Consider the following 25,775-nt stretch of genomic DNA (forward strand, 5'->3'; position numbering starts at 1 on the left):
TAAATCTAAAGATTTCTTTATTTTGTATTACTTTATGTTCAGACAATCAGAAAATGACAACTCCTTTTCTTTCAACTGTCTTCTAACCTATTAAGTGATAATACAAACACCTAATGCAAACTTATCTAAATTAAAAGGTGGCGAAGCCTGCATCGTAGTGGTTCTCAGAGCCGACCCTAATGCAGGCAACACAGTACTGACCGATTATTTAGTGAAATGAATCCTGATATCGTCTGTGCCTCTGCGTTCAGCCGGGAATGCTTCGAGATATGTTTAGTAATGAGCAAACTGCCCCACTCTCAACAACGCTCACTGAATCCTCGGCCTGGATACAACCTAAGAAGGGGGTCAATCACTGGGTTTGTCGAAAGCTGAGCGAATACACTTTTCTCTTCACTTAAATGAGATTTATCTCGTCAAGAACTGCAATCAACTCCACACAAACAGCAGAAAAGAGATTCAGATTACTGATTTGAGATTGGCCATCATTTAGGTTTGGGTTGAACTTTCATCGAGTGCGCCAAACCTGACATGTCATAGCTGCACCTGGTCTTATCATGCATGTCTATGTGAACATTTGCAGAGCGGTGAGTGTTGCCAAAACACTTCTATCCACTCCCCTTTACTTTTAAAACATCAACAGGAGGTATGAATTTACACAAATCGAAAGAAAAAGTATGGATAGCGAGGGTATAGAAACGTTGTCACTGCAAAACTGAACAACCTAAGGAAGCCAAAGAAAGAGGAGGACATTTAGGAGGTGTGGAACCAAAAGTGTCGTGACATATCATAATCATTGTAGTATTCCTGCAGATTCTCCGGAAGTTCATCTAATTCGCCTCAAACCTGAGAGCAATCAGACAGAGGGGCTTCAAAACGAGAAAGTATTCACCTCACAGTCTTGAGAAGTGTCCTATCACAGATTATTCTCAGATCCTGATGATGTTTCAGGAATCATCCTGAAAAGATTCATTTTTAAGTTTTGTGATTGTCACCTTTCCTGTTTGAATATCCTCAAATAGGCTGACCAATCTCAATTTACAAACTCTCACCTGCTCTGTTCTAAGCTTCTAAGTGTAGCTCAAACAGGGCTCAGCTCTAAGGTCGTAGCTCTATAACATCACACCTAAGGGTCCGCCCAGCTGGTGCACTCAGCCCCAGGTTAATATCGAAGTGTCGTCTCCACATTCCTGCACACAACTGGGGAATTCTTCCCGAGAGAGAGGCCCAGATTCATAAACAGTTAGCATTCCAGACTGAAGAGGCAGAGGCACAGTATTACAACATAACAAATGCAGTGTAACTGGTACTTGTTGCGCTAGACACATCATCCTGCCATGAGCTAATCTCAGTAAAAAACTATGGAGCTACAAAGTACATGTGCTTCCTCTGACAAAAATAAAACTCTACACAGACATTTTCTCTGCAGTTAGACGGACAGTCGCCTGTCACTTCTCTGAGGTAGTAAATAAGTAGAAATATCATTAAAGGCAAGTATAGAGAACAATGTTTGACTCTGGAATACACCACCGAGACTCGTGTGTACCCGGTCCCTTCACAAGTTGAATGTTGGAACACATCCCCGTGTTCAAGCGTGGTGAAACTGCCGATTGTTACAGGTTAAATCTATCTTAATGATTTTGCAGAAAGATATATGACAAGGTAGAGGTAGAAAGTTTGACTGAATTATAATGTCAATGTCTGCTGCTAGATAAAGAGTTTAGATTCATAAAATCTACCTTTTATAGTTTCAATCTAATGGCACAAGTAGGAGCCAAAAAAACTAAAAGCAAAAACAAATAAAAAGGGAAACCCACAGTTCTGTGTGTTTGAGGTACAGATCATCCTTTTCTAGAAAATGTTATAAGTGCTTAAACCCAGTCAGGAGTTAGACACTCTTAGAGAGGCACAACAGTAGCATTTTAAGACATTGGTGCAACACTTGGAGGCTACCCTAGTGAGAGAAGTCCTTCAACAAACAGTTCATGGAATTAAGGCAGAAGAGAGAGAATCATCGGACTCTCGTTTTCTAGATATCTCCTTTCCAATATCAAATCAATCACTCGCATTATCCAGCTGTAGGGCTCCTCCATCTCCACTTCACGTGACCAATTTCTTAAGTGGAGTGTCCGTTAATCAAAGGCTGCTGGGTAAGATCCAATTCTCATTTCATGCTGCAGAGTGACTCTGTTGAAGGAACCTTGATCCAACAGGTCCTCAACGTCTTCTCGTCGCTGGCTTTGAACAGAGGAGGCCAGGAGGAGAGGGAAGGGAGGTGAAAAGGGGGAAGGGGGCTGGGTCGGGGGGTCACTTATTTTTTTTTTAGTCCTAATTACATCAGAAACTCTTGACATCCAACACCACCAGAGCCTTAAAGGGATGGTGTCAATACCAACAGCGGCATTAAAAGATAAGAAAGCGGGGAGAAGTGCTCTGCAAGGCCTTTGGAGAATTTACGGTGCTTTCTATTTAGTAGGAAGAAGAAAAAAAAAATCAGATATTCACAGCAAGCAGGTCACAGTTAGAAAATGCTCAGATATAGCAGTCCAGTTTGAGGAGAACAAAAACAGTAACAGGGAGAAATGATCTGTAAGCCGAAATCAAGATCCTGAAGGGGCTCCAGGTCACAACATGCAGCTCGGGTTGCCACCTGATGTCATGAAGATGTGGAGATAAAGGGGACAGGGGGTGACCTCTGTTGCACATGCAGATACAAATATGTCCACTCCACACAGAGCGGGTGAACAGCTTGTATTTGATTTATCTCACAAGAGGAGAGAACGGTTCGAGGTGAGTCTGCTCTCATCGCTAGAGATCATATACAGATGCAGAAGCTGTACGAGTTACTTTGTTTACTTCTTGAGACATCAGAATCATGCAGCAAGTGCAAACCGAGAAGAGCGACATGTATCAGGATTATCATTATCATATTGAACCTGTGACATTTTGCAGAGTGCATGCACAAAAACAGCGTTAGTTACGCGCATGAATTTAGTTATCTCACATGAGAATTTCAGCCCCGGTTTAGCACTGAGAAGCAAGGCCAATTTCTGGACCTCCACAGATGATCCCACCTGTGTTTTTTAAGTGAACAGGACTAGGTAGCCTAGGTTGTGAATATGCAAAACCAAGCAGGGAGGAAAGGGTTGGAATCCTTACCTTGTTAAAGAGACACTTGATTTTTCTTAAATGCCTGTTATGATCAAATTAAGTGTACTTTGTATGTATGGAAAGATATTCAGTAGATATTAAAGTTGATTAAAAAAATGTTGCATGATTATTTGTGCGGATACAAGCTTATTTACTGCTGTGATCTTTTTCACGTTAACACTGCTTCAGGTTGGAAAGCATTGTCAAGGCTGGGTTATACTTCTCCATTGACCCTACGCAGCAGTGTTCTACATGGACGTGAGCTCTACATACTTCTGTGTCAATGTATCCGTGTCATGCAGCAATACTCTTGAGGGCAGAGTGGTCTGTCTGATAGTCGGGTTGGCTGTTTCTGGCCCCGTAACGATCTCTGTCTACTTTTTCACAGTGATTCAGAGCGTGTTATGTTAATCTACAGCTGATACATGTTGCTGGATATCATACAGACATGATTACATGAAGAATAGAGAGGAGGAGATGAAATACACGGACGATGAGCGGGGATCCTGGAAGTGCTGTAAATGTGGGAAATACAATGCTGCCGAGCGGACCAAGCACAGGGCTTGCGGTCCGGGTCGATTCGACGTGTAGTTACATTTTGGAGGAGGTACGCATCAGCTACGTGCGTGGGCCTCTGCGTGGGTATGGGAGCTACACAGACCTCGAGCATAAGCTACGCCCAAGTATAAACCAGGCTTTAGAATTTTCTTGTCACACATTGTTAGGAGTTCTGATCTGAGTGTTTCAAAGCGCAATCTGAAGGACTTTGATGTACACCTCTACTAGATCTGCTTAAAACTGGACCCTCTACTCTGTGCAGCAGGGTGCAAAGTGGAACGACAAGGACAAAAGAGGGGACATAGGAGTGGGGCAAGAGTGTGACAGTTACTGCAAAAGAAAAGAACATGTGCATGTATTTGAAGGGGCAGGTGGCAACCCTGAGATCAGTGACCTGGTTTTCACAAAATGTTAGCATCTGAACATTTCTATTTGACCTTTTAACAAAGTGGAAATCAAAGAAATACTAAAAATCAGCTGCTCTACTGCTCTCTGTGGTCCAGCTCAGACAGAAACATTGAAAGCATCACAGGTAGGGATGAACGGATGAACGCAGGATTTTAAGCTTGTTCCTCTGACCGACACAAACATCAACGCAGTGTCTCATAAACTGAGCCACAGAGATCTTGGGTGTGTCTTCTCTGCACGTTTACCTGTCTGAACGGTCTCACACATTCTAGCCCTCAAACATTTCCCTATAAAGAGCAGTGGAGCAGCATGTTGGCTGCAAAGCCTCATGTGATGTGGCATTCCCTGCCATATCAGAAATGAAACATAAGTGCCTTTAATCTAGTAATGCTACGTAATACAGCAATAAAAGAGGATAAAAGAAGCATTAGAGCTCGTCACCGACTTAATATCCTCGGGGGATTCAAATAGAGATTTCTGGCACCATCGCTGTGCCATGAGGTGACATCAGAGTTTCACATTCTGATGTTACTTAAATGCTTTTTAGTTCACAACAATTTGAATAAAGGGGTTTACAGTATCCTTTACAGTATCTTTAAGATTTAGTAAATGCAGCCTAGCTTCAGTGGTCTTAACTGTAACTGTTAAAGACCACGGAAGAGACTCAAATAGTCCAAACTCTAACAAGGCCTGGTCCTGAACTCTTCAGAAAAGGGTTAAATTTACAAAACTTCAGGGTAGAAAATTGCAAAAACTGCATGCTCTCACATGAGCTGATGCACGGCTGGATGCAACTGAGATTGCATTTCAATCTTGTACTCAATGTAAGTGACATCTTCATTCTCTCCGTAAGGCTGTTTGTGGTCGAATATTTCCCATTTAGAAAAAGGAAGGCGAAATTTTAAAAAGGTGATACAAAAGTGGATACAAAATCCCCTAACACTGTGGAATGTCCATGGTGTCCTAAAGCTGGATGACTCTCAGCGTTGTGCAGCATCTGTGATCAATTTTAAGTGCATCCACTGAAGGTAACAGGTCTAACAAAGAGAGGTGCTACTCTATTTTGGTTGTAGTGAGATTATCTACATTTTCCCAAAGGTTCAAGCTTCCTTTTTTAAATAATGAGGTAATACTGATGAGGTGATTTGTTGTGTTTAACAAAACAAAAACAACTAAGATTAGCATCATTAGCACTGACAGGCTAAAGTTACACACTTGCTTTACAAATAAAAATGCCGTCCTCATGTTTTACCCTTTTTCTTGAAAAATCCATGAGCTCACTTGAAGGCAACTTTAACGGGGACAGAGCTGCTTACTGCTGAAAGGTCTGGTAGTAGTGAGGTAGGGAGCTTGAAGTGCTCATAGCAGAACTGCTGTATGCCTGAGGTAGCTGGCTGTGGTTGTGGGCTCCGGGGCCCTGGGGTACGTGAGCCTGGGGAGGCTGGAAGAAGGAGAAAGGCCCTGGAGCCTGAGAGGACAGCCCCGTGGAGGAGGATGGCGAGGAAGTGGCGGTGGTGGTAGGCGGGTAGCTCATCACAAGCCCTCCCATCCCCATGTGAGGGCTGTAGGGCGGCAGGCTGAAAGGAAGAAACCCCAGGAGAGGCCCGAGGTCCATGTTAGTGGTGCAGGACAGCTCGGTGGAGGAGATAGCTGGACTCCTGGACAGCAGGTGGGGATCGCCGCCAGCACCCACCCCTTCACCCAGAACCTCCCTCTGAGGGGAGGCAGAAGTAGAGGTAGAGGAATTGGCCACGCTCAGGTGAGGTGGGGGGGCGCTCTGCAGGTCCAGCAGGAAGCTGTCCACGTCGGCGCGAGGATATGAGGTAGATCCGTGCTGGTACCTGGCCATGTTGCCGTAAGGCTGCTGCTGCGGAGCCACCGGGGGCTGCAGGTGGTGATGATGAGGGTGAGAGGACTGTGGGGACATGTGGCGACTCACACCCATGCTGGAGGACAAGGAGCCCTGCATGAGGCTGTGGGGGTGGCCCAACCCGGGGACAGGACTGGCTATGGGGTAGGAGTTGTACATGTCCCTGGAGTAATTCTCCATGTGCTCCTTGGAGACAGAGCCCATGTCAGAGGTCACGGGGCTTGGCTCCTCCTTCACCGGGCACTGAGCGGCAGTGGTGGGTGTGGCCACCGGAGTGCTTGGTGCACAGGATGGTATCAAACCCGACTCCTGAGCGTGACTCTTCTTCAAGTGGCGGGTGAGGTGGTCTCTGCGGCCGAAGCGTTGTGCACATCGCGGGCAAAGGAAGTCACGGCGCCCGGTGTGCACCACCGCGTGACGCCTAACATCCTTGCGTGTGTAGAAACGGCGTTCGCATCGCTCACAGGAGTACTTCCTCTCTCTTACTGGCACAGCAGCGTTGGTGGTTCCCTCTGAAGGTGGAGGCCGGTCAATATGGCTGCCCAAGTGCTCCAGGAGGGAGGGCGCCCCCTCTGGGCAGGGCAGGTTTGCTGAAGCGCTGTGGGCCGCCACCAGGTGGCGCCGATAACCCAGCTGGGTGTTGTACTGCTTCCCACACTCCTGGCAGTGGAAGAGCTGCCTGCCAGCCGGGTGGCTCTCCTGCAGCTGGCTCTTCAGATGGTCCTGCTGGTGGAACATGGTCTAACAGAAGGAACAGTACTGGCTCTGCTGGTGCACGGGGACTCTGGCCAAGAGCCGGAGCAGACACAGACAAGACTCATGAGGATTCTCCAGAGAGCTGACCATCAGCCTGCAGACCTCTGGTCGTTTTGTTAACTTAGAGTGCTAGAATTAATGCTAAGTGCTGTTTGTTGACTGTTTGATGGTCTCCTGCTGCAATGACTAGTGGTCTGTCCTGCCTTACTGGGGCGAGCCTGTGTCCAGCACTTGGTCTCTGTGACAGCAGCTGCCATAGCAACCCCAAAAGGGCTGCGGTGATGAGGAGCTTTGGAAGCAGTGACTGGGTCTGTGTGTTCCCTGAGAAGAGCTCTTGTGTTGGCCCGCAGTCTATTTTAGTATTCAGCAGCCCTGAACGCCTCAGAAACAGCAGCTGAATCACAGAGGCAGATCAACATCTTTACAGACCTGCAAACAGGAAGAGAAACTGTGTCACTGTGTGCAAATGATGATACCTTCAGTCTCAGATATACAGCACAGTACGAAGCATGCAGGGTGAGCAGAGTTCAAAGTTAAGACACCAGGAGAGAGAAACATTACTTCACCTCACAGATCTGAGGATGCAAAGACTTTCACTTTTTGTGGTTGAGGAAACTTGTGAAATATTTTCTTTACATTCTAGAAGCAAAGGTGTAAATGATACACTGCTACGTCAGCCTCTGGTGTTAGAAAAAAAACATTACATTTCCACCAAGTCCAGTTGCCTTTTTGGATCAAGCTTTAAATGACCATGACCTGGATGACTGAGAACCTTCACAGACGTAATAAAAACATATCTGGGAGTTTAGGAAAAATAAAAGCTCCTTTTTGGATATCTAACCATGACTGAAATGTTAATCATATGGTCTTTACTGACTCCTAAAGTTGTTTATTAAATTGGAGGCTTTTAAAACTAGGATAAAGGATCATCTCATCAGCTGTTGCACACATTTTACTGCTTAAAGCTGATAATTCATTGATCGATGTAATAGTTATTTGTTATTGTGCATTGTTTTGTCTTGTTCTCTGTGAAACTTTTTATGTTGCTGTCTTGGCCCGGACTCCTTTGTAAAATAGACTTTGTATCTCAACAGGAATATTTCTGGTAAAATAACAATTGAGTAATTTGTTTCCTGGCTTTTTTCAATTGACCAAGCAATTGATCAATTCAATAGTTGACATGCATTTTGTGCAGTTGGTTAGCCAGAAGATGATATTTGTAGTTTTTAGGGATGTGCATTTTAAGCAAAATCACAATTGAATAGTCTGCTAACTCTTTGCCAATTATTTGAACAGTTTCGACCCCCCCCCCCCCCCCCCCTCCCGCAGACATGAGGAGATAGAGACTCTTTTAATGACTGTGCTAAGTTGTTGTAGATATGTTAGTTAAATATGATATACGTGCTGGTGCTGCAGAAGTCTTCACGTTTTTCTCCAGTTCTCAATCTCAGAGCCTCACCTATTTTACCTGCAACTTGCACTTATTCTTTCTACTGTTATCTGGAATAGTATTATGTTATTATGGACGTTTTCGTTATTGAACATCTTTCAGAGGCCCGACAACCACTGTCAGGTGATTGTACAGCATTTAAACCAGGGGCGAGTTAAAAAAAAAGTAGAAAACACATTTTAAAGATGAGATAAATGAAGTATTCGGTTCTTTATTCTATTATTTGAATATTCAAAAGTCATGACTCAACTCAAAGTTTATTGGCATTAATCTGGCTAGCTTGTGTAGGGATGTCCCAATCAGCTTTTTTGGCTCCTGACCCCGATCTGATTTTTCTATTTTTAATTTTTGCAGATACCGAGTTCCGATCCGATACTTGTGTTTGATCCGGTAGTTGAGATCAGGATCGGGAGATCCCTAGTCCCTAGTGTACAAATCATCCCTTAGGCAGTATTATCCTTGAGTATTTTGTTGCTCGAAAGTGCATTGGCATGTTGCCCAATGCAAATATATGAGAAAGGTAGGTTCCTAATTAATATTGGAATCAGATTTGATACCTTCCACCTCCCTTTAATCCTAATGAATAATTTTTATACATGCTCATGGATTGGATGTTTAAGAATCTGGTACAGCACAAAATCTTTTAACACAGCAATGTTAATTTAAATCAGCTGGGACTGAAGCTGTCTCCCTTACTTCAACCATCCTTTCCAAAGGCTTTCATCCAACACATGATACAGATTTTGGTTTGAGGGTCTAATGAGCATTTCAGAGAGCTGCATCAAAGTCAGTAAAAAAGAAAAAAGTGCTGACTTGTGCACAAAAAGGACGATTGTGACGCCACTGGATTCACCACAACATTCTTCTTGCGGTTCAGTGTCTTTGCCGAGGAGACTTTGGTGTGTGAGATGTGCAGGAGATAATCATTGAGCGAGGGCCAACTCTACTACTGAGCCCACTAGGTCTGTCAATGAATACTCTAAATTCAAATATATATATCAATATTAAAAAAAACGGAGATTCGATTGTGAAAATTAATATTCGACTGTAGAAAAAAAACACATCAGCGGCTGTTTTGCGAGTGGGCGCATTGCATGACAGGTCAGGGACAGGTCACAGGAGTCGCACATGCACAGAGTGAAGCAGACGGCAGAGAGAAATCTTTCCGTCCCCGGATCCTCAGTGCACTCTGAACGCGTCTTTTCCTCCGTTGGGAGTATAGTGAATAAAAAGAGATCGGGCCTCTTCACATGTAGACTGTCTTGTGTTTTTGGCAAATAACCTGTCAGGCCTTAGACCCTAGATTGACAGTGTACAGAAAGAGCCCGACAATCAGTGACACTGGGATAAAATGCAGTTTTTCCTATTTTCTTTTATACTAGCGCCAAGAATGTAAGTGGACTACTTTTTCGTTTTTAACTTTAACTTCAATTAATGTGAATAATATTTGCTTCAATCACTGAATGAAGCCTGCCTATATTAGGGACAAGAGTGGGGACCTTTAGTTGCTCGTACAAGTCTTGTTCAGCACTCACTCAGCGCATTGTGCACAGAGAGGGGAGGGGGGCGAGTGAGCGGTCTAAGGTCTTGAAAGTGTGACGGTAGGTCATTTACTTGTTTTGTAATGTGTAGGTATGTTTTAGCCATGGTAAATCTGAAATAAAAATACACATACAAGTAGTTATGTCTCCTTGTATTAGTTTGTCCACCTAACATAATGCGCAAATACAGATATACGAATGGTTTGAACCTATGGGTCTTTTTGTGCCCATTTGAATGTCATTTTGGAGCAATTTTGACAGCCATAGAGCCCACAGCTGCCCCACGTATGAGTCAGTCTGAGCGCTTGTATCAACAACCACACAGCCACAGAACATTCATTATCAAAGACGCCTCCCATCGTTTTTAACAAACCCACTGGAGGAAATACTGAATTAGTAGGGATGTCGCGATCAGCTTTCTTGGCCCCAGGTCCAATTTTTTAATATTGAATATTTGCTGATGCCGAGTTCCGATCTGATACTTGCGTTTGCCTAGATAATAATTGCACGAGATAAGAGAGTTGACCTGCACGCTGTTTTTTTTTCTTTAAACAGAAATAAGTAATTAAAAAAAGAGCTAAAATATTTCTTGTGTTTACTCAATTCAACTTAATGCAGCTAGCGTTGTTGTAAAACTCATAATCTGTTTTACAAGCTCTGCTGTATGAGACCCTACAAACTGGTGTGCATGCGTTATAGCACGCTTAAATCTGAGGCTGCTCTGAATGTAACTCTCACAAGACACTGCGTGATTCAGAGCTACAGTGTCAGGCTGCAGGAAGTAGAACGAAAATGTTGGGAGTGACAACAAGATCGAAACAGAAAATGTTGGGAGTGACAACAAGATCGAAACATGCCCGGTTCCATGCCACAAGCGACGGAGTGACATGCCGGTAAAGAGAAAGGTGGCAGCAGATATATTTTCGCCTTGTTGAACCGTATGTCCCTTGAGAGTTACCGTAGGGTGCGTATAGCAGATGTTTTTTCTGTAATGTGTCTGGCGGTGCAAATGTGAGTTCCACAATAAAATTAAACTCATGGCTTGAGTTCTACATCAATGTAGAATGTTTTCATTATGTTAACACCGCTAAGCAAACTCAGGATGCTCAATTACTCTTGCGCCTTTATCCTTCAGCTGCAAATTGCGTTCAGTGACAGTGAACGTAAATGATCGACTGAGATGATCAGCTTAAATGTCGATCGACGATCAATTACAAGAAGTCCAGATCGGCTGGGATCCGATAGTTGAGACCAGGATTGGGACATCCCTGTTAATTAGTTTCAGACCATTTCAAGCAGCAGCTTGATACAGATGGTGTTGTGAGTTTTTAAGGCTGCACTTTCTGCAAACTGAACCTGACGCCAAGTTCATTCTGTATTTTAGCACACGGCTGCACTCTCGTGATTTCAGGCTGCAGAAGTCGATTTGATTTGACAAACAAAACACAAATGAAGATAATAAATAAATTACATTGTCTATTTTGAACTACTCATGGGTTTGCATCAAGTATTTAAACCCGTCAGGAGTGAGACCAGCTTTTACATCAATAATTAACACTCTGAACAGGACCATTCGTCAGAGAGTTAGAAACACCTTCATCCTTCTCATCTAAGATCATTGTGACAGAAATATTATCAAGGTTAAAAGTGAGACCCCATTTTCATTGACTTAAATGGGTATGGTTGTGTTTCACATGTTGGGATCAACAAACGTTTTTATTCACATCTGCAAAATAAGATTTAAAGGCCGGGGTACATCTGGTCTGCTTATCATTTTCAGATAGTCCAAAATGCCTTTCACTAGGTGACACAAGTGTGCACAAATTATTCCAAATGTGTAATCTGTGCACTAGCTATGGATGACCAGCTAGCCTGACAACTTAAGGACTGATACAAATACAGATGTCAGGACAGACCAGAAATATGCTGCATCAGAGTTTGTATCTCCCTAGCCGTTCTAGACTTCTTGTAATTGATCAGTGATCGGCATTTGAGCTAATCATCTCACCCGATCACTTACGTCCACTGTCACTGAACACAATTTGCAGCTAAAGGCGAGAGTGTAACTGAGCATTAGTTTGCTTAACTGTGTATTCATAATGAGTAAATAACAAATGGGACATTGATGTAGAACTCAAGCCATGATTAGATTTTATTGTAGAACTCACGTGTGCACTGCCAGACATTACAGAAACAGCATCTGCTCTACGCACCCTACGGTAACTCTACAGGGACATATGGTTCAAAAAGGCAAAAACATAAACCAAACACAGGACAGTCTGTTACATTAGTAACTTCATTGCGAGCGCCAGCTGCCGGTCTCTATACTGGCATGTTGCTCCGTAGCTAGTGGCGTGATTCAATCCCGCTGTCACTCCCAATATTTGCGTTCCCGGTCTCGCACCCGGATGCTGCCAATGTGAATCACACACTGTCGAGAGTCACGTTCAGAGCAGCCTCAGATTTACGCGTGCTATAACACATGCACACCAGTTTGGTGGGTCTCATACAGCAGAGCTTGTAAAACAGATTATGAGTTTTACAGTAATGCTAGCTGTATTAAGTTGAATTGAATAAACACAAGAAATATTTTTGTTTTTTTATTACTTATTTCTGTTAAATGAATAAAACAGCGTGCCGCTCAACTCTCTTATCTCTTGTGCAACTATTATCGAAACACAAGCATCGGATCGGGACTGGCATCGACACATATTCAATATTAAAATATCAGATTGGGATCAGGGGCAAAAAAGCTGATTGGGACACTCCTGGTGAGAACACAGTACTTTTCTCAATCTATAAAACCTAACAAGCCAAGCTGCCTGTGCTCACACTGTAAAGCTAATTCTGTCTATTTTTTGTGTTTTTTTAGTGTGTTTTTTTTTGTGCAACTCAACAGGTAACCAGTGTTAAATAGAGATGTCAAGAAAATAACTAGAGGTACATTTTGATGTGAAAACAGAGTAATTAAAGGCATGGATGCATGTAAGCTAACCATAGACTGTATAAAATATGGACGTAGTATCCGTGACGTCACCCATCTGTTCCTGAGAGCTTTTTTGAAGCAAATCGACGGCAGCAGCCATATTGGTAATGCGGAACTCAACCAGGCAGAGTGTGACGTAGTGTGAGCCTCTTAGCCAATGGCTGTGTGTTCCCGACCGGGTGTCACGTCAGTCATGTCCTTATTTGGGCAAAACTCGTAATCCTAATATCTTCTGAACTGTCACATTAGAAAAAAATTCACTCCCCGTACAGTGTGTGCCATTAGAGAGATTAGCTTCATAGGGCCAAGCCGTTTTTTGAACCAGGCTGTAAACATGTTTATTAATGCTGCAAAGATCGTCTTTTTCCCATTCATATCTATGTAGTTTCCGGTGTTTCTGCAGCCAGCCTCAAGCGGATTCTCGATGTACTGCAGTTTATAGCACTTCCGCATTGGCTTCATCGTTTGAGACCGGAGTTTGCCGCTTGAAGCTAACACTGCTCTGCTCTAAAAATACTTCTACACTGATGTTTCCTTGTTTTACTTTTAAGACTTAATATTGATTTTTGTTTCAATTCTATTGTGTGTGTGTATATTAATATATTCAACCTTTATAGAATAATTACTGCTCTTCCAATCTAGATAATGTAATTTTCCTGATTATAACTTCATTATAATTACATTTATTTTGCAGCCAATCTTAAAAAAGGCTTTGAATCTGATGTGGTTGGGTATTTCAAAATAAGCAGATTTTATTTCATGTCATTACATTTACAATATTGGCAGTGAAAATGCTAATGAAGGTCTAAATGAGTTTACATGAGGTGATAGGAGGTGAAAATGGCATAATTTGTGTCACTAATAAATGTATATTTTACATTTGGAAACAAGATGAAGTCAGGAGCACCTCTGCAGAGCTTTAATACTTCACTATGAGGTTTTTTAACGCATGTTTTATATCTATAAACAAACATCTGCACCCTAGAAGGTGCATTTAGCCTGATTTGGCTTCACTTGTGTTTAATTTGTTGTGCAAAAAATGTTTTTTTCTGTTATAATTTTCATGCTTCAGTAAATCGTTTCCTTTTACATTTGTCTTCCCAACTATCTGGTGTTTTTTGTTGTTATTCTAGATGATGTAAAAGCAGTGAAAACGCTTTGGTGGGTCTGCATGCTGAGCTAACATGAGGACTGAGGTGATGGGAGCTGGTAGTGCCATCTTGTGGGTCCCCAACATGGGGCTGCCATAAAGCTTTCATCCCCTCACTTTTTCTGCTTCAACTCGGCCAATAAAGTTGAGCTAAGTGTGAAAAAGCCTCCTAAGCTGGGTATAGATGAAGTTTGAGAACATTTGCGTTCAAACGGAGGAGAGCTTGAGCAAAGAGACGATGTGTAAAGTAGTGGGGATTGCTGCAGGGACGGGGTCATTACCACACCGGGGCTAATTTGGACTGCTAGCCCAGGCTGCGTTCACTAAATTCGGCGGCGGAGGCCAAAGTTGGTTCACTCGGTGGAGGTTTGTAGTCGAATAAACTGGTTAGATATCGAGTAAAGCCTCCAGCTGGTGTTAGAAAAGCTGTTGTCTGAGTTAAAGAGTTGACTCTCGCAGCATGGTGGTTAAAAAACAAAAGATGAGCGCTTCACTAAGTTGTATCGGAGTTGGTGTTGCGGGGAGCTAACTCTCTGACTCCTCGGTGTTTTTAACCGAGCGAAGATAACCCGCAGCTCGACTCAACGCACACAAACTCAACGTTCACTCGCTTACCGACTGTGCCTCCGTCCACATCTCCGTCCACCCTCCATTCCGCCTCCACATCGACATTTTGGAACAAGTTTTTAAAGATGTTTCTCGGAGTCCGGGCCTGGACTGCTGGGCGCCGCGCTGGAAGCCATGCATTCTGGGAGAGTGACGTCACGCCCCGGGCTCAGAGGAACTCCAGCAGGAGCTCGAGCTCCAAGAGGAATAACATGCTGACTGTGGAGTGGGAATATCATCTGGTGATGCATCCTTTAAAACATCCAGTGGTGAACAAAGTACGCAGCTTCAGTTCTTAAGTCAAAGCATGGATACTCCAGGTCAAATAATTCTCCAATACAAGTGAAAGTTGTTCCATCAAATTATTACTTGAGTTAAAGTATTTAAAGTACCTGGTTCTAAAAATACTTAAAGCTGCTGTGAGGAACTTTTGTTTTGTATCGGTTCTGGCTCCCCCTTGTAGACAAAGTAATACCTCTCATCCCGTCCTTTACATGCAAATGTCGTGTTTTCAAGAAAAACCTCATCCTGTTGTCTTTTAATAGTCAACTTTATCAGGCAATGTGATTATTTTCCATGAAAACAGTCGAATAAAGGTTGTTTCTGAAGCAAGATGTCCATCATCTGGTCTGACACCTACCCCCTCAGGGCGGTTTCAGGCATTAAAAATTACAACAGAGAAGGTGTCAGTGTTGTCGCTGATGGTCTTGTTTGCTATTGAAGGTCATAAAGAGGCATCAGTATCATTTTCAGTCTGTTTCTCAGCCAGTTCAAAACTCCTCACAGAGCCTTTAAGTATTTAAAGTACTTCTTGAAAAATCTCAAAATGTTTTATTTTCACAATACATAAGTGCAGTCAAGAATACATAGAAGTAAATTCTGTTACATTCTGTTTATTTAGAAACAATTTCTTGAAATCTCTAAAATGGAATAAAAACAGCAGCTAAGTTCCTCCAAGCACAGACACCTCAGTTTGAAATATTCATCTGGAATGAAACAAATGTTACATAGCTCAACACGCTTTCTCAGGTTAGACAGCGAATTTTTGTATGTTTTGGCAGAGTGGGAAACAGGGTGAACATTTCAAACGATACATATAATTCTTCATTTCAAAAACCTCTAACACGGGCTGAAGATATGGCCATGGGTGCTCAGGTGGAGAATCATAGCCATCATTACCACCTCTAAATGAACTGCCTGATCTGAGTGATGCTCTGTGTTTGCTCCACGTTCAACCGTAGAGATGCTCTATATACAGGTACGACTAAACCACTGAGACAAACAGAACTACACAAACACATTTTACTGTCTTAGGGATCAGATTTCAGAAAAGAGAAGGAAATTTATGAGCTGACTTCAAAGCGAAAGTAGTGAGTAACTAGAGCATTGATAGCAATGTAGTGGAGTAAAAAGTACAATAATTGTCTTCTGAATGTAGTGGAGTAAATGTAATAAGTTTACCCAAAAAATAATACTCAAGTAAAGTACAGATACTCAAAAACTGTACTTAAAAGTATATTTACTCTAATACTGTCCACCACTGAAAACATCTGATCACAAATGTGTAGAAGCCGGTTTCTGCTTCAAAATAACAAAAACATAAAATAAGAGAGAACTTCGCTTGATATAAAACACATGTTGTCAGTTAAGAGACAGTAAGTCATTTCAATTAAATAGAAAAACGATATGAGGTAGAATAAAACGCAATAAAAACTGACATTATGCCATGATAAGGCATCATTACTAGAAAAGAGTCAAATTTATTAGATAAAAAATCCAAGGTATGAGTTGGTACTGCAACACTATGGGATAAAAAGTTAGAATCATGACATAATAAGTCAAAAGTTTGTGAAAAAGTCATTATTTAGAAGGTAAAAGTCAAAATTATAGAGTGAACAAACAGTCAGTCAGAATATTGAAAGAGATGAGCGATATTTTTAGATATTAAGTCAAAGTTAACGCATAAAAAGCTGACATAATGACTATAGTAAGGCATCATTATGAGAAAAGAGTAAAATGTATTAGTTACAAAATCAAAGGTTTGAGTTGGTACTGCAACACTATGGGATAAAAAGTTATAATCATGAGATATTAAGTCAAAAGTATGTGAAAGAAAGTCAAATTGGGAAGTAAAATTAATATATATGAGATCAAATGTATAAATTATGAGCAAGTAGATCATTATCAGGAAGAAGGTGAAACTGTGAGAAAAAAAGTCAAATTTATGCAATAGTAAGTCATTATTTAGATGATAAAAGTCAAATGATAGAGTTAAAAAAAAACAGTCAGAATAAACATCGAAATTTTCAGAAATTAAATCGAAATTAGCGGATTAAAGACAAAATTAGGGGACTATAAGCTAGAACTATGAGAAAGAGTTGAAAATGTAAGAAAAAAGTCAAAGTTATAGGAAGTCAAAATGATTGGGTAAAAAGTCATAGCCATGATAGAAGAAGTAAAGATATGTGAAACAATGTTGGATTTTTGAGATAAAGTCATACTTATGAGATCAAAAGTGGAAATAATGAGCAAGTACATAATTCTTTTCAGAAAATAAGGCGACATTTTTTAGAAGAAAAGTCGAATTTATGCAACTGTAATCATTAAGAGAATAAAATTCAAAATGATCTATTAAAAAAATTCAAATTAAAAGATGAATGGATGAAATGATAAATCAGAATTAGGAAGAATAAGGAAGTCTAAAAAGTAGATATTGTGAAACCTCATATTTACCATATCATAATTTACCCTTACGTTATTTCTCCTTTTTCTTCTTGTACTGAATGTCTGAACCTTAATGCTGTGCTTCTCTGTTCACCGTTATTTTATATAAACTGATTTGACTGCTGACAATTGTTGAGCGTGTAACTTCCTTTAAGATGTAACCTTTGAGTTTGTTGAATGTACACACACTGTGGGGCTGATTACATGACAGCTCATCATCCCTGATTGACCTCACCTGCGGAGGTGTGTCTTCCTGCCTGGACTCATGTTTGTTCCTCAGTTTGACTTCATGAAATTTGACCAAGATTTTGTGTCCAATGCAGGATAGAGTGATATTTTTCTCTTATATTAACCTTATCACAAAAAATACCTGTGCATTGAGTTACAAATCCATATTTAACAACAAATTCACAACTTCATTATTTTCCAGTGTTTGTTGAAACACAGCATCACCAAAAGCCACGTGAAAGGCAGGTAGACAGTATGCCAAAACACATGAAAGCTAAAGATTCAAGGTTATTCCATCAGATAAATATTTCTGAACTCTTCTCAATTTAAAACATTGGTACTCTTTTAAAAAAAATAATTATTGAATTTATTTTTGGGAGAATTATTTGCCATACTGCCTCTGTTTGAAGTCTTAGCCAGCTGTCAGTTTTTGCAAATAAGGCAAAACAATTTAATTTATAACACATTGCTTTACAGAAACAAAAGAAAACCACAGGAAGACAGATTCAAATATTAAAAATATAGATAAAAGAACAAGTATAACTAAATTGGACTAAAAGAGAATGATCTGTAATGAACTTGAAGCTGGTGCAGAGACTTAAAAACCTAGGTGATTTTTTGAGTCCCGGCTAGAGTTCTAGCTTCATCTTTTTAGGGAGACTGGTAAAAGCTCCAGTGAGGAACTCCAAACACAGACAAGCCTCATTTGGTCTTTTTGAGACACTAACAAAAGACAAATATGCAAATATTTTATGAAGAGGTCCAGAGACATGTTGTATGCAATAAAATGAAAATGTTATTTTCACTTGAACAATAACCTTTGAACAGTAAAACCAGAGGAAAAATATTTTGCAGTAAAAGCTCATGCACACCTTCATAATAATTGTGTGAAAAGGTGCGCATAGGGGAAAATATACCATGATTACACTTAACTTTGTATGTTCAGTTTTATATCGAGATTAGTATTCAAAATATGAAACATGCACAGATGTTAGCAGGTTAGCAGTTAATTATTACAAATAGGCATCATGTCTATATAATGAAGAAAGAAAAACATACTAAAGAAAATAAATACAAAATAAATAAACATAAATTATATATATACACAAAATAGCAATAATAAAATAGTGCAGATTGCATGGTTACATATCCAAATAAATTTGAACACAGTTCCATCTTTGCATTAAAAAGTCCATCTCAGGTTGTAGATTTGCAGTCATCTGTTCCATTGTGTAGACCCGCTTTAATCACTGTTTCCACTGAGCAGTTGTTGGCTTTGTGTCCTTCAAGTTAGTAATATTAATTTTTTTGGCAATCAACAAAAGTACCCGCATTATGTACCTTTGATCAAATAAACCTTTGGGATTTAGTATACTTTTCAAAGAGTCAAAATCATGCACACCGAGTTGTATATTCAATAAAGAATAATATAAAACTGTTAGCGTGTGCATATACTAACAGACTTCTTTGTTCAGTTTGAAAATAAACATTTGATTCTATGCATTTTTTAAATTCTTTGTTCAACCTGACTTTTCTTTTGGCAAAGTAGGATTTGTTTTAAATGGTGAGCTTTTATTCTCTCTATTACTCTCGGTGCTGAATATCTCAAAGGCCTCTGTGTACAATCTCTGTGGTAAAGAGACTCGTATGTACGTCGCTTTGGATAAAAGCGTCTGCTAAATGACATTGTAACATTGTAAACACCAAGTTTTCCTCCATTATCTCAATGCAGCTTAAACTACTGCAAGAATTACTTTCATTTTCAATTTACTGATTATTTTGTGTGGTAGCTCTGAAGTGCAAAATCGGAAAAAAACAACAACAGGAAGGTAGTAGCTGCTGTGACGTTGTATTTTATGATTTGTCATTGTGTTTTTTGTTGTTGTGTTTTCTTTATATCTTTGTGTCTTGCACTTTAGGGCCACCGTAGTTTGGGGATTTTTAAATTTTATTTTAATCAACCATTTGGTCTTGAAAAAACAGAAAACAACACGAATGCATGAAAATGTCTCAAACATAAATATTTATATCAGTTCTTCGTGTTAAAAATATATATTGTGTGATTTAATATTTTACAGTGATCATAATTGCATGGTATCAATATTTTAATTGTTTTTGTTGTGTTTATTCAGATATGAGCACAGAAAATATAGATCTGTGTATAATTCATTGCATCAGGATGAATTAGACATTGTGCCCTGATGCACTCTGTTGTAATAAATCGTTGCTGTGTCCCTGATTTATTATTTGATTGTTCAGGAGGAAGGAGGCTAAATCACAGCTGTGCTATTCTGACATCAACATTATTATTTGTATGCAGCATCTGTTAAAATGAGTTACATTTGCATGCAGAGGGCTGGCCGTTGTTTTGTTGCATTCCTGCAGAGAGTTTGACCTTTGACCTGGTTGTTGCATTCCATAGAGGCTTGTCCTGCAGCAGCTCCACACACAGCCAGCCCTGCGCTCGCTCTGCTTCTGTGCTACAGAGAGACGATATGTGCTGAGCCCGTTCAGAGAAAGGCACTGCACTCCAGTAGAGACAGCTATTAAGAGACTCGCAGACGCCATTAGCACCGTCCCAAGCTGAAGGAACAGCTTGTTTTGGCTTAACAGAGAGAACCTGGAGCGCAGTTAGCCATTTTGCTAAGCAGCTAAATCGCCATCGTTTTGCTTTGTAGACACACAGCAGGCTAGCCGCAGACACCAGCGCAGAGGAAATGAAGGACAAACAAAAGAGAAAGAAGGAGCGGACCTGGGCTGAGGCGGCTCGCATGGTAAACACTATCATTCTTGCATTAAATAGCTGCATGTAAATTAACTTGTGTGTGAAAGAGTGTGAAGCGATGGATCCAGATGTGTTGTTGTGTTTGGATATTCTCCTCACGACCACAGCCTGGGCTCTGCTGTGATAGCAGCTAGCTAACATACACACCGAGCTGTATGTGTTTTTTTGAAGTCAAACACACACAGCTGGTGCACATTCTGCATCCCCTGCACGCCTTTCTGTCTGCTGAATGAAAGCGCAACGCATCGCAGCATGCTAACACTGGTTAGCACGTTAGCACCCACCTCTCCTATTTTAAGCCCTTTGTTTGCTAGGCAGCAAGCCTGCTAGCCCAATGCTAATTCTCCTTCGAGCAGAAGAAGCAGTCTGATAGAAAAGCCAGCGCCAATATAGTCATATGCTCTTAATGTGAACAAACCAAACAATACAACGATGTTTTGTTGTTCTCGTTATGTGAAGGAAACGTCTCTCTTTTTGTAATGGGAGCTAATGTTGTTGACCATAATGCTAGGTAGCGTTAGCACAGCTGAAGCTAACTCAGCTGTCTGTGTGAAAGCTTCAGCTACATCAAAGCAGTCCTGCTAACGGACTCCTCACCCTGCTCTGTTCATAGTAACCAGGAGAAATACACCACATCACATTTACAGTTTCTGATGACAAGGTCCTGATCCAGAACCACTTCACCTAGACCCTGAGATCTAGACTAAATCAGTCTACAGTGGCTTCAGACTCTTTTTCAACACCGATTCAGATTTATAAGATCTTTATTCTATTTGTGAAAATGCAAAAAGTGGCAATTTATCTCCTCTTTTTATTGTCTTGTCTACAATGGACCAAGTCCTGTTCAAAACCACAACACTCAAGCTTTTCAGATTTGGTCTAATTTATCCCAGAGAGACCACAGACTCTTTAAAACACAGCTTAAGATTTGTGAAACCTTCATTCTGTTTTTGAAAATGATAAAAATGGCCATTTCTCTGCCTTCTTTTTCAAATAGACTACTTCGGACCAGGTCCTGATCCAGAACCACAATACCCAAGCTTCTCAGATCTAGACTAAATGATTCTACAGAGGCTACATACTCTTTAAAACACAGCTTCAGAATTGTCTAATCTTTATTCTATTTGTGAAAATGCAACTAAAAAAAAGCAGCGACTGCACTGCCTTTTTTCATTATTGACTACAGTGGACTAGGTCTTGATCCAGAACCACAACACCCACGCTTCTCAGATCTGGTCTTAATTATTCCAGAGAGGCTACAGACTCCTTTAAAAACAGGTTCAGATTTACTGAAATGAAAAGAATCACATTTTTACAGCTTATTTTCAGACTACACCACATTGGACCAGGTCCGGATTCAGAACCACTCTTCCTTGAAACTAAAGGTCTCGACTTATTTAGTCTGAAGAGGCTTCTGGGTCTTTAAAACATAGTTTGAGATTTGTGAAAAATCTTGTCTACAATGGACCAGGTCCTGATCCAGAACCACAGATAAGTAATCCTATAAAGGCTGCAGACTGTTTTGAACACAGTTTCAGATTTGTTCAACCCTTCTACATTTTTTTTCTCACGAGTAGAATAAAAACTTAGAATATATAAACCATAAATATGAAAAGAAGCTCGTCATAGTTTCTTACCTTTTTTTCCAAAACCCAAAGACTCAAAACTATCTCAGTGAAAAAATCAGAGCATGCAGCAAATTGTCACAATTCAGAACCTCAAACCAATGCGTGCTTGACATTTCTGCTTGAAAAATGAGACTCACTATTGACCGATTTGTCGATTTATTTTTCTTTCATTTGATTAACTGACTAGCTATTTTGCATGGCAGCGCATTTCAGCAAGAAGTGCTTCATTCAAGACATTAAACACGAAACAGAGGGCAAAATGATCATTAAAACAAGCCATGAATAATCTGAATTACAGAGGGTTTCATTGGTCAGTCGAGTAAAAGTTGCATTGCAGTGTTTTAGTATTAAAATAGGTATTAAAATAATTTGCCGACTCACAGGTTGTGCACTTGAACCACCAGGTAGCTCAGGATCTCTCCTGTTCTCCAGCTGCTAATCCACTGAAATAACACCATCATCTGCAAACACACAATACTGCAAATTTGAGATTATATGCACATTGTGGGGCCAAATCAGCTGCAAGAATTTCTGAGAATTTATGTCATCTTTTTTATATTTCATGACAGATAGCAGGACAAAATGTAGTCGGCCAAACATGATCATTTAATTCCACAAATAGTGATCTACCGGTCTCCCCCTCTGAGGCACTTCCTCTTCAGGTCGGGCCGTCTTTGTCTTGTCCTTGGAGTTTTCTGGAGCACACGACTTTCTCGGCCTCTGTGTTAAAAACAGTGTTCATTTCTTTCAGGTGTTGGAGAACTTCTCCGATGCACCCATGACTCCCAAACAAATCCTCCACGTCATCCAGACCAAGGGGCTGAAGGAGATGCGGTAAGAAGCACATGTTTATTTCTCTGTTGAACCTGATTGCAGTTTCTGAGCTTTACCTGTGGACATGATTCGTTGTTCATTCAATCCTGACTGTTTCATCACATTGATTAGGACCAAACCTGTAGTTACCATTTTCATTGATAAACTGCAGACGCGTTGCTCGATGTTGTTCTAACTGAGTTTCTAATTTCCTTTCACATGACGTTCTCTCTTCACGGACCACCTGCCCTGCTTCTAAACTAAACAGGAGGTAGGTTGAAGTGACTTTGACTCTCTTTACCTGTCATCTGTCTCCTTATTTCATACTCGCTCATAAGCCATGAGACTATAAGCTTACTCTTGGTGCAAAATGATGGCATGGTCAGGATAAACACAATACACGCAATATTATAGGAAACTGCAGTGTAGTTGGGGTTTGGCTTTAAATGACTTCCAATCAAGACTAATCTTTTCGTGCAGGCGTAGGTGTGAGGTGAACAGTGGACCGTAAGTTACACAGAGGCTTGACTAGCTTACTTCGGCAGTATGAAGCAGAAAATCGAAACTGTCTTTTTGTGATTTACGTGCCATAAAGGGGTCTTGAGTTTTCTAAAATGACAGCTTTGTGTTGAAGATTTGTAAAAACTGCAAGCTTTGTGATGTCTGTCCACAAGAGGAGAAGAAAACAACTTTCAAATGTTAGTTTGTTGAATGGAGGTTGTTTCTGATGCATTTAAGGTAGTCAGGAATTCTGAACACTGATTGGCTTATGCAACACAGCCTTGAGCAAATTTGATGTTCAAGATGAAACGTGTGATCTAGAACAAATTATCGCAAATTAAGGACATCCTGATCCTGATCTCAACCATCAGATCGGAGCTGATCTGGATATTTTTTAATTGATCGGCGATCGGCATTTGAGCCGATCATTTACGTCCGCTGTCACTGAACACAATTTTCAGCTGAAGGCTAACACAGGAGTGTAACTGAGCTTTCTGAGTTCACTTAACTGTGTATATATAATAAGAAGATAATAAACGGGACATTGATGTAGAACTCAAGCAATGGTTCGATTTTATTGATGAACTCACATAAACAAAACACAGGACAGTCTGTCGCATTAGCATAAGCAACCTTGTGGCTAGCGAACGCTGCCATTCTCTATATCCATGTCACTCCACAGCTAGTGGCATGGCATGTTTTGTTCTCGCTGTCACTCCCAATATTTACATCCTTCGTCTTGCAGCTGGATGCTGCCGTTGTGAATAACGCAGTCTCGTGAGAGTTGCGTTCAGGGCAGCCTCGGATTTAAGCGTGCTGTAATGCATGCACACCAGTTTTGTGGGTCTCATACAGCAGAGCTTGTAAAACAGATAATGAGTTTTTCAACAAAGCAAGCTGGATTAATTTGAATTGAATAAACATAAGACATATTCTGTTTCTTTTTATTACTTGTTTTTGCGGGGGAAAAAAACAGCGTGCAGCTCAACACTCTTATATCTTGTGCAACTATTATCTAGGCAAACACAAGTATCGGATCGGGACTCAGTTTACGCAAATATTCATATTGTAAAAATCGGATCTGATCTCCTCATAAGATTACCAGCTATAGGAGCTGGGACTCGTGCCTGCTTTTGCTGTCCATACAGCTCGTTTCATTTGCATACACTGAATTTTGCTGATGTATGATTGGTCAGCACTGGTCAGTGCTCTATCACAACACTTCCTGTACAGAAGGTTCCGATCCCAGAGCTCAGGTTCTAATTTTTATGTAGAATCTGTAAATAGTGGAAGGATGAGTCTCACGATGCATGATATTGGGTTCCCAATGCGACATACTCAAACTCTCTAAACCAATTATTAGACAAGAAGAAAGTGAAATATATGCTCTCTTATGTTTGCTTTATAAAATGAATGGACACCTTTTTATTTAGAAGTTTATACCACTGAAAAATATCACTGCACTTTGATTTGTAATCAAGAATATTGAAAATATTTTTTTCTCTTATTTAATTCAGGGTTTTTAAAAGGGTATCAAGTCAAATACATTTACAGTAAAAGTAAGGACAGTCTCTTCGAATAAACAAAGCTGCAGCCTTCAGCAGAGTCAGCAGCGCACCTACATTTTAACTGATTCATCCCCCACAGGATGGAGGTGTATTTATGTCCACTCTCACAACAGGTGAGCCACATGTAGGCCACACAGAACAATTTAAACATCAGTATAAGAAGGTCCATGTTTTTTAATGTGACGGATTGCACCTCAACTAAAGCATTAACAGAGGAGAGAGAGTCGCTCTCTGTTACCTGCAGGGACGGTGGGGAGACACTTGTAAAGCGTATACAAGTAGAAGAGATTGTTTGCAGATAGAAGATAGCCTGGTCTCAATTCTACAGGTGTAACAGACAGAATTGCATCACACTAGAGAAGTGGAATGCACATGGTAGTAAAACTGTGTGTATTTGTTTGCAGTGGCACCGCTCCTCTAGCCTGCCTGGTCACCATGCTGCACTCCCAGGTGAGAGGAGACCGAGTCAAAAACAGCATCTTCTTCAAGCTGCCTGGACGTATGAGCCTGTTTACTCTCAAGGTACTCAAACATGACCATCTTCACACACTTCAACACTCTAATGATCAATAAAAAACAATATAGGAATAAAAGCTGTAGATATGATGCACAACTGCAGAATCAAGTGATGTGCATCCCACCTGCAGATAGCACTAATTGCTCTGCAGAAGACAAGAGTTGTGTTAACTCTGTGCTCTTCACGCTCTGTAGAAGAATGCCCCCCAGTGGTCAAAGACAACATCAGAGACGGATACAACAACAGAGGCCACTGGAAGCACCGCTCATTCCTCCAGCGGCAGCAATCCTGCGGCGGGCTCGGCTGTAGGATCATCTGGACCCACTGAAGCAACCGAGCAGGAGAGCTGCGACTCCACCGAGACCAATGCTGCGAGCGGAGACAATGATGGTAAGACTACACAACGCATCAACACTATGCCACTGTAACATGAAAGGCTGGATAGTGTAGAGCCTTTGAGTTAACGAGAGTGACCCTTGGGTTTGTGCGTTCCAACTTTATGGAGGCAAGAGCTCCTTCACGATCGCAGCTTTGAA

At 40.9% G+C, this 25,775-nt stretch overlaps 2 protein-coding genes across 2 annotated transcripts in view; one reads left to right on the forward strand and one right to left on the reverse strand.

Moving 5' to 3' along the window:
- LOC117821552 (zinc finger protein PLAGL2-like) lies at nt 1–22,238 on the reverse strand. The gene is made up of 3 exons (XM_034695925.1): nt 22,222–22,238; nt 14,485–14,694; nt 1–7,171 (listed from the first exon to the last, which is right to left on the reverse strand). Exon 3 carries the CDS (start codon nt 6,722–6,724, stop codon nt 5,429–5,431), a length of 1,296 nt encoding a protein of 431 aa, XP_034551816.1. The 5' UTR covers nt 6,725–7,171; nt 14,485–14,694; nt 22,222–22,238; the 3' UTR covers nt 1–5,428.
- asxl1 (ASXL transcriptional regulator 1) overlaps nt 19,827–25,775 on the forward strand; it is a 12,517-nt gene continuing 6,568 nt past the window's right edge. Inside the window, exons 1-4 of the mRNA XM_034695924.1 lie at nt 19,827–20,201; nt 22,592–22,675; nt 25,125–25,244; nt 25,434–25,629. Coding sequence (XP_034551815.1) covers nt 20,145–20,201; nt 22,592–22,675; nt 25,125–25,244; nt 25,434–25,629 — 457 coding nt within the window. The 5' untranslated portion in view covers nt 19,827–20,144. The remainder of the gene's footprint in view (nt 20,202–22,591; nt 22,676–25,124; nt 25,245–25,433; nt 25,630–25,775) is intronic.

Source organism: Notolabrus celidotus, chromosome 11 (assembly GCF_009762535.1).
Source record: "Notolabrus celidotus isolate fNotCel1 chromosome 11, fNotCel1.pri, whole genome shotgun sequence".
NCBI classification, from domain to species: Eukaryota; Metazoa; Chordata; class Actinopteri; order Labriformes; family Labridae; genus Notolabrus; species Notolabrus celidotus.